The following is a 9,194-nucleotide window of genomic DNA, read 5'->3' on the forward strand; positions in this document are numbered from 1 at the left end:
ACTTCTCCTCTTCAATCTCCTTTCTTCATTCTTATGAAGTGTTTCTGTGCATCCTTCAAAGTGAATGCTATGTGTGCTTTGTTTGAACTCCTGCTCCAAAGTGCTCCATCAAACCCCCCACAGATCGTTCTTCTGACCTCGAGTTGTTTCAGATGTAGATCTCCTCTCAGATGAGACCCCCCCTCTCTGTCTGTGAACAACGTCTGTAGTTTCCAGGAAGTAGATGATGTCTTGCTCTGTACATGATGCACTTTGAAAGGTAACCAGATCAGTAAACTCCAGTGTGTGTGACTTTAAGAATAATGAATGAGTGTGTTCAAGATATCCAACATTACTGATTACGCTTAGAGCCCTTCTTTGTAATGCGCAGAACGGTTGCAGGCTGCTTTTGTAAGTTGGTTTGAACTTTTATTCCTCAGGATTGTGAGAAACAGCATTTTGATCTTCCTGTCTGTATCTCACACAGTGAAGAGGGGAGATGGATGTTACTCAGAACATGAGCTATTAGCGTGACGGACTAAAACCATTCAGCAGCATGTTTGTTATCTGTTCTCAAAGAAAGCTCCTCACAAAGGTGAGTATGAGGGTCGTCATGGACTCAGTCCGTCTGAAAGCTGCAGAAAAGCAGCTTTAGGAGTAAATCCTCGTAGTTATCTGGTTATTATCGGTGTGTTGATAAAGAGGACTGGAGTTAGGGTTTATCAGACGGGAGGGTTGGGTTATCTCTGCGTATATAAAGAGGCTGCAGACTGGAGCTGTGTTATACAGTCGGAGGTCACGATGGGGAAGGACTTCCACCTTTACGAGAATGTCTCGAACATCAGTCCCTTCGAAGGCCCTCAGTATCACCTGGCCCCCCGCTGGGCCTTCTACCTGCAGACCATCTTCATGGGCTTTGTCTTCTTTGCCGGGACGCCTCTCAACCTACTCGTGCTCTTCGTCACGCTGAAGCACAAGAAGCTGAGGGTTCCTCTGAACTACATCCTGGTGAACGTGTCGTTCGCGGGCTTCATCTTCACCACCTTCTCCGTCAGCCAGGTGTTCATCTGCAGCGCCAGAGGCTATTACTTCCTGGGTCACACCATGTGCGCCCTGGAGGCCACCATGGGTTCCATCGCAGGTATATCTTATTATTTATACCAACAAATAAGAGAATAAATCATCGACGTTTACCTTAAGGATTTTCATATTATAGATTCTGAATTCACAGGAAATATTACACGTCGAAATAAAAGCTTCTAAATGTATTAGTTATTTTGTTGAATGCTTTTTCTAAATCTGTAGTGAACGGGTTCCTACACACGGTTTCGTTACGAGCTTCAACGGAGACGCTTCCCCTTCACTTTGAATGGGGTGACGTCACGCTTTGCCGAACTGCATTGTGGTTCCGTTGCTCGCGCTGAAAGTTGAGAAAAGTTCAACTTTTCAAGCGTCGACGGAAGTGCCAGCAAATCAAATCATATGCCAGTACAAGCTCTAGCCAATCAAACGCGCTCTTTGTGTGTCCGGGGCAGGAGATTCATGTGATTGGCTGTTGGTCGCAAGCCAGATACGCCTACCGGCAAGCGTCAACGAGACGGAACCGTGTGTAGGTTACGTTAGGGTGTCACTACCTGATCTGCAGTGTGCATGTGCGAGATGGTCCGCCATATTGGAGAACTCCGGACGGCAACCCAAGAAGGACACTTGACACAGTGGCTTTTGGCAAAGCTCAAGAGGAAAACTCGAGAGGGATGAGTTATTGTTATTACAACGTGACTTCACTATTATTTATATACTATTTATACATACTGAATAAATATTTACTGTGAAAGTATGCAAACATGTATGGCATATGGCTGTCTAACAGAAGTTAAATCCATTTCTCACTTATTCTGACAAAGAACCCAATAAAAAGAGCTGTTAAATAATAGTGAAGTCACGTTGTAATAACAATAACTCATCTCTCTCTCGAGTTTTCTTTTTGAGCTTTGCCAAAAGCCACTGTGTCAAGTGTCCTACTTGGGTTGCCGTATGTAGTTGTCAAATATGGCGGACCATCTCGCACATGTGCACTGCAGATAGGGAAGTGACAAAGGGTTCCTGTGTTCTCCTCTGACATCCTGTTGACCTGCAATCCCTGTTCTCCTCTGACTTCCTGTTGACCTGCAACTCCCTGTTCTCCTCTGACTTCCTGTTGACCTGCAATCCCTGTTCTCCTCTGACTTCCTGTTGACCTGCAATCCCTGTTCTCCTCTGACTTCCTGTTGACCTGCAATCCCTGTTCTCCTCTGACTTCCTGTTGACCTGCAACTCCCTGTTCTCCTCTGACTTCCTGTTGACCTGCAATCCCTGTTCTCCTCTGACTTCCTGTTGACCTGCAACTCCCTGTTCTCCTCTGACTTCAGGGCTGGTGACGGCCTGGTCTCTGGCAGTTTTGTCTCTGGAGAGGTATTTTGTGATCTGCAAGCCGCTGGGGGCCTTCACGTTCAGCAACGAACATGCTCTGGCCGCGGTCGGCTTCACCTGGTTCATGGGGGTCGGCTGTGCCATCCCACCTTTCTTCGGCTGGAGCAGGTAGGGGACCGGGTCTGCTGCCTCTGCAGGTGTTCTCAGGTTTATCTCAGGTGGTCTCAGGTGGTCTCAGGTTTATCTCAGGTGGTCTCAGGGGATCTCAGGTGGTCTCAGGGGATCTCAGGTGATCTCAGGTGGTCTCAGGTGGTCTCAGGGGATCTCAGGTGATCTCAGGTTTATCCCAGGTGGTCTAAGGTTTATCTCAGGGGATCTCAGGTGATCTCAGGTGGTCTCAGGTGGTCTCAGGTTTATCCCAGGTGGTCTCAGGTGATCTCAGGTTTATCTCAGGTGGTCTCAGGTGATCTCAGGTGGTCTCAGGTGGTCTCAGGTTTATCCCAGGTGGTCTCAGGTGATCTCAGGTTTATCTCAGGTGGTCTAAGGTTTATCTCAGTTCTTCTCAGATAGTATCAGGTCTAATATGGTTCTGGTGTCAGGTACATCCCTGAAGGCCTGGGCTGCGCCTGTGGACCGGACTGGTACACTCACAATGAGGAGTATCACTGCAGCAGCTACACCTTCTTCCTGATGGTGACCTGCTTCATCATGCCGCTCAGCATCATCATCTTCTGCTACGGCCAGCTGCTGATGACCCTCAGAGCCGTGAGTCCCCTACCCATCTATACCTCCGCAGATCTATACCTCTGTAGATCTATACCACTGCAGATCTATACCTCTGTAGATCTATACCTCTGCAGATCTATACCTCTATAGATCTATACCTCTGTAGATCTATACCTCTGCAGATCTATACCTCTGTAGATCTATACCTGTAGATCTATACCTCTGTAGATCTATACCTCTGTAGATCTATACCTCTATAGATCTATACCTCTGTAGATCTATACCTCTGCAGATCTATACCTCTGTAGATCTATACCACTGCAGATCTATACCTCTGCAGATCTATACCTCTCTATATCTATACCTCTGCAGATCTATACCTCTGTAGATCTATACCTCTGCAGATCTATACCTCTGCAGATCTATACCTCTGTAGATCTATACCTCTGCAGATCTGTAGATCCATACCTCTGCAGATCTATACCTCTGTAGATCTATACCTCTGCAGATCTGTAGATCTATACCTCTGTAGATCTATACCTCTGTAGATCTATACCTCTGCAGATCTGTAGATCCATACCTCTGCAGATCTATACCTCTGTAGATCTATACCTCTGCAGATCTGTAGATCCATACCTCTGTAGATCTATACCTCTGTAGATCTATACCTCTGCAGATCTGTAGATCCATACCTCTGCAGATCTATACCTCTGTAGATCTATACCTCTGCAGATCTGTAGATCCATACCTCTGTAGATCTATACCTCTGTAGATCTATACATCTACACACACATCAGTTGCTGAGGACCCTCAGAGCTGTGTCTCTATACACCCATCCATCAGTCAGCGTTGGTGTGTAGATTCATGTTTCCTGTTGTTGTGTAGGTGGCGGCGCAGCAGGCGGAGTCTGTCTCCACCCAGAAGGCAGAGAAGGAGGTCTCCAGGATGATCGTGGTGATGGTGGGATCCTTCGTCGTCTGTTACGCTCCCTACGCCCTCGCTGCCCTGTACTTCGCCTACTCCACGGATCCGAACAAAGACTACAGACTGGTGGCCATCCCTGCCATATTCTCCAAGAGCTCCTGCGTCTACAACCCTCTGATCTACACCTTCATGAACAAACAGGTGAGAGACAGACAGGTGGGACAGACAGACAGGTGAGAGACAGGTGAGAGACAGACAGGTGAGAGACAGACAGGTGAGAGACAAGAGAGAGACAGACAGGTGAGAGACAAGAGAGAGACAGACAGGTGGGACAGACAGACAGGTGAGAGACAGGTGAGAGACAGACAGGTGAGAGACAAGAGAGAGACAGACAGGTGAGAGACAGACAGGTGAGAGACAGACAGGTGAGAGACAGACAGGTGAGAGACAGACAGGTGAGAGACAGACAGGTGAGAGACAGACAGGAGAGAGACAGACAGGTGAGAGACAGACAGGTGAGAGAGAGACAGGTGAGAGAGAGACAGGTGAGAGACAGGTGAGAGACAGACAGGTGAGAGACAGGTGAGAGACAGACAGACAGACAGGTGAGAGACAGACAGGTGAGAGACAGGTGAGAGACAGACAGGTGAGAGACAGGAGAGAGAGAGACAGACAGACAGGTGAGAGACAGACTGGTGAGAGACAGACAGGTGAGAGACAGGTGAGAGACAGACAGGTGGGACAGACAGGTGGGACAGACAGACAGGTGAGAGACAGACAGGTGAGAGACAGACAGGTGAGAGACAGGAGAGAGACAGACAGGTGAGAGACAGACAGGTGAGAGACAGACAGGTGGGACAGACAGGTGAGAGACAGACAGGTGAGAGAAAGACAGGTGAGAGACAGACAGGTGAGAGACAGACAGGTGAGAGACAGACAGGTGAGACACAGACAGGTGAGAGACAGGAGAGAGACAGACAGGTGAGAGACAGACAGGTGAGAGAGAGACAGGTGAGAGACAGACAGACAGACAGGTGAGAGACAGGTGAGAGACAGACAGGTGAGAGACAGACAGGTGAGAGACAGGTGAGAGACAGACAGGTGAGAGACAGGTGAGAGACAGACAGGTGAGAGACAGGAGAGACAGACAGACAGACAGACAGACAGACAGACAGACAGACAGACAGACAGACAGACAGACAGACAGACAGGAGAGAGACAGAGAGGAGAGAGACAGACAGACAGACAGACAGACAGACAGACAGACAGACAGACAGACAGACAGACAGACAGACAGACAGACAGACAGACAGACAGACAGACAGACAGACAGACAGACAGACAGACAGAGAGACAGACAGAGAGACAGACAGGAGAGAGACAGACAGGTGAGAGACAGACAGGAGAGAGACAGACAGGAGAGAGACAGACAGACAGACAGACAGACAGACAGACAGACAGACAGACAGGAGAGAGACAGAGAGGAGAGAGAAGACAGACAGACAGACAGACAGACAGACAGACAGACAGACAGACAGACAGACAGACAGACAGAGAGACAGACAGACAGGAGAGAGACAGACAGGTGAGAGACAGACAGGAGAGAGACAGACAGGAGAGAGACAGACAGACAGGAGAGAGACAGAGAGGAGAGAGACAGACAGACAGACAGACAGACAGACAGACAGACAGACAGACAGACAGACAGACAGACAGGTGAACAGGATGTCTAACACGTGATTTCTCTTCTTCTCACCTCAGTTTAAAGGCTGCATCATGGAGACAGTGTTTGGGAAGAACACGGAGGACGACTCTAAAGTGTCTACCTCAAAGACTGAGGTGTCCTCAGTGTCTTAACGATGGGACAAAATGACGACTGATTAAAGGATGATTGCTGATAATGTAAATATAATAAAATAAATGAAATGTAAAACACAGTCTCTGATCCATTCGATGTCCAACTTCTCTCAGAAAGACCAACACCTTTATATGTGAAGAAAGACTTTATTGAATCAGAAAATATCTGTATTTACACATCCTCTGACCTCATCACCTGAACTCTGAACGAGACCTGGATATAAACATCCCCAGAGAAGGAAATATTATAAAACATCAAATATCATTATAAATCTATGAATCCACAGCGTTTTTAGTTTGACCAGCTTTAAAAAATAAATGATTGTGTTTGTATTGCGACTGGCCTCTAGAACTCGTCGTGTCGCAGTAACGCCTCCCCGAAGTCCGTCACCTGACTGCCGACGAACACCTCAAACTTACTCAGGATCTCGTCTCTGGTTAGCTTCCCGTCCTGAGACAGCAGGAGTCATGTGGTTAATGAAGGCTGATGATGAGGTGGTAATATAATAATAATATAATAAGGTGAAAGGTACCTGGTTGGCGTCGGATTCGTGCAGAAGGTGCTTGGCCTCGGCCTCAGCGTGGTCGTAGTCCGACGGCAGGATCCAGTCCAGAGTCTCCTCCTGGTCCATCTTCCCATCACCGTTCTTGTCTCTGAACTCTGAGAACTGCTGACGCTCCGACGCCACCCAGTCCGGCTCGTCCTCGCCGTCCTCTGAGGTGAACATGTCTCCTGCACACAGAGACATGTCAGTCAGAGGAAATAAGTCAATAAACCACCTGAGAGACGCCCCCCGTCCTCTGAGGTGAACATATCTCCAACAAAACACACCGTTCAGTCACACCAGAGGCCCTCTGATTGCTGGACGGAGCCACAACAGGAAGTGAACTCAGTAAAGTTTTCCTCACCGATGTACTCCTTCAGGTCGATGAAGCCGTCTCCGTTCTTATCGATGTCCTCCATCGTTTCCTGTGAGCCATCACATGACATCAGTGACATCACACCAGTGACATCATTATGTGACATTACAGCAGTGATATCATATATGTTACATCACCTGCACCACGATGTCCTTCATGTGCTTGTGGTCCTCGGGGTGCAGGAAGGCGGTGAACTCCTTCCTGTCAGCGATCAGGTCTCCGTTGGTGTCGGCGGCTTTGAAGCGCCGCTCGTCCCTCGCCATCATGTGAACGTAATTAAACTCTGTGTCGGTCTGAGGGTCCTCTGTCAGGACCAATCAAAGACCAGGAGCAATCAGAGATCAGGACCAAACAGAGATCAGGACCAATCAGAGATCAGAACCAATCAGAGATCAGGATCAATCAGAGATCAGGACCAACCACAGATCAGGAGCAATCAGAGATCAGGGACCTTCTTTGAGTGTGTGTGTGTGTGTGTGTGTGTGTGTGTGTGTGTGTGTGTGTGTGTGTGTAGGCCTGTCGCGATAAGCAATTAATTTACTATTGTACGATAAATAAAAATGAACTCAATAACTTTTCTGACCTTGATAAATTGCTGTTTACATGCGTGTTTGTTTACATAAGGATGTGACCAGCATTTTAGCCAGGAGCGCTGTGTCTGCCAGCAGGGACGTATACAGACATTTTGGGGGGCGGGTGCTCAAGTGAGAAAAAGGGCACTTCCCATAATCATTTATAAAAAAATGTAAAACAAAAAGTTAAATATAGTTGCACATCTCTGACTCACTGACCAGTTAATTGTAATACCCTCACACTCACTTAGTGTTTAATACTCAACAGAATTCTACAGAATAATCAGCTAACACATTACATTACATTACATTACATTGCATTTAGCTGACGCTTTTGTCCAAAGCGACTTACAATAAGTACATTCGACCAGGAAGACACAACCTTGAAGAAAACAGAATCATATAAGTATATCAGGTTTCATAGAGCCAAACATTTCAAGTGCTACTCAACTGGCTTTAGGTAATCCAGTCCTTTATTAGTATAAAAGTGCTTCGTTAATCGTTCTAACGCTCGAAGTGGAGTCGAAAGAGATGAGTTTTCAGTTTGCGCCGGAAGATGTGCAAGCTATCTGCCATCCTGATGTCAATGGGGAGCTCATTCCACCATCTTGGAGCCAGGATAGCAAACCCACGTGTTTTCGCCGATGGGAACTTGGGTCCCCCTCGCAGCGAGGGCGCAACGAGTCGTTTGGCTGATGCAGAGCGTAGTGCACGCGCTGGGGTGTACGGTTTAACCATGTCCTGGATGTAGGAAGGGCCAGATCCATTCGCAGCACGGTAAGCAAGTACCAGTGTCTTGAAGTGGATTCTAGCAGTTACCGGAAGCCAGTGAAGGGAGCGGAGGAGCGGAGTGGTGTGGGAGAATTTAGGAAGGTTGAAAACCAGACGAGCCGCTGCATTCTGGATGAGCTGCAGAGGTCGAATGGCACATGCAGGTAGACCAGCCAGGAGGGAGTTGCAGTAGTCTAGGCGTGAGATGACGAGAGCCTGGACCAGAACCTGAGTCGCTTTCTGAGTCAGCTGGGGACGTATCTTCCTGATGTTGTAAAGCGTGTATCTGCAGCAGCGGGTTGTAGCAGCGATGTTTGCAGTGAAGGACAGGTTGTTATCTAGGGTCACACCCAGATTCCTTGCAGTCTGAGTCGGGGAAACAACTGAGGTGCCGATGTTGATTGTCAGGTCAAGAGTTGGACAATCTTTTCCCGGAAGGAAGAGCAGCTCAGTCTTGTCAAGGTTGAGCTTGAGGTGGTGAGCAGACATCCACTGAGAGATGTCAGCTAGACAAGCAGAGATGCGTGCGATGACCTGGGTCTCTGAGCGGGGAAAGGACAGAATTAATTGGGTGTCGTCAGCGTAGCAGTGGTAAGAAAAACCATGCGGGCTAATGACTGATCCGAGCGAGTTTGTGTACAAGGAGAAGAGGAGGGGACCAAGAACAGAGCCCTGAGGGACCCCCGTAGTTAATTGACAAGGGTCGGACTCAGACCCTCTCCAAGTCACCCTGTAGGTGCGGTCTTTGAGGTATGAGGTGAGGAGGGAAAGTGCAGAGCCTGAAACTCCAAGTTTTTGGAGAGTGCGAAGGAGGATCTGATGATTCACCGTGTCGAATGCAGCAGACAGGTCAGAACACAGAGACAATGGTCTTCTTTAGTATTCCCAATGCACAAGAGCAGACAACAAACTAGTGAATGAATAGTTATTAAATGAGCAGACAACCATCAACATGATGAAGTTACTGTTTGAGGACATTACAGGCGAAAAGATCGTTTTTTCATGTACTTGTTATTTTGGTCTATTCTGCTTCCA

General features: G+C 47.9%; 2 protein-coding genes across 4 annotated transcripts in view; one reads left to right on the forward strand and one right to left on the reverse strand.

Annotated features, from left to right (window-relative positions):
- The first annotated feature begins 559 nt into the window (after window positions 1-559).
- opn1sw1 (opsin 1 (cone pigments), short-wave-sensitive 1) lies at window positions 560-5,927 on the forward strand. Its single transcript, XM_034199636.1, has 5 exons — window positions 560-1,120; window positions 2,388-2,556; window positions 2,988-3,153; window positions 4,000-4,239; window positions 5,800-5,927. Exons 1-5 carry the CDS (start codon window positions 781-783, stop codon window positions 5,893-5,895), a joined length of 1,011 nt encoding a protein of 336 aa, XP_034055527.1. The 5' UTR covers window positions 560-780; the 3' UTR covers window positions 5,896-5,927.
- A 95-nt stretch (window positions 5,928-6,022) lies between these two features.
- Window positions 6,023-9,194, reverse strand: part of calua (calumenin a) — a 26,852-nt gene continuing 23,680 nt past the window's right edge. For 2 of the 3 annotated variants that reach the window (XM_034199638.1, XM_034199639.1), the window contains exons 4-7: window positions 6,954-7,120; window positions 6,805-6,865; window positions 6,429-6,628; window positions 6,242-6,346 (exon numbers count right to left, since the gene is read on the reverse strand). In XM_034199638.1, coding sequence (XP_034055529.1) covers window positions 6,242-6,346; window positions 6,429-6,628; window positions 6,805-6,865; window positions 6,954-7,120 — 533 coding nt within the window. Of the gene's footprint in view, window positions 6,347-6,428; window positions 6,629-6,804; window positions 6,866-6,953; window positions 7,121-9,194 lie in introns of all 3 variants that reach the window. The other variant, XM_034199637.1, reaches the window with a different exon arrangement.

This window comes from Gymnodraco acuticeps, unplaced genomic scaffold, assembly GCF_902827175.1.
Source record: "Gymnodraco acuticeps unplaced genomic scaffold, fGymAcu1.1, whole genome shotgun sequence".
NCBI lineage: Eukaryota > Metazoa > Chordata > Actinopteri > Perciformes > Bathydraconidae > Gymnodraco > Gymnodraco acuticeps.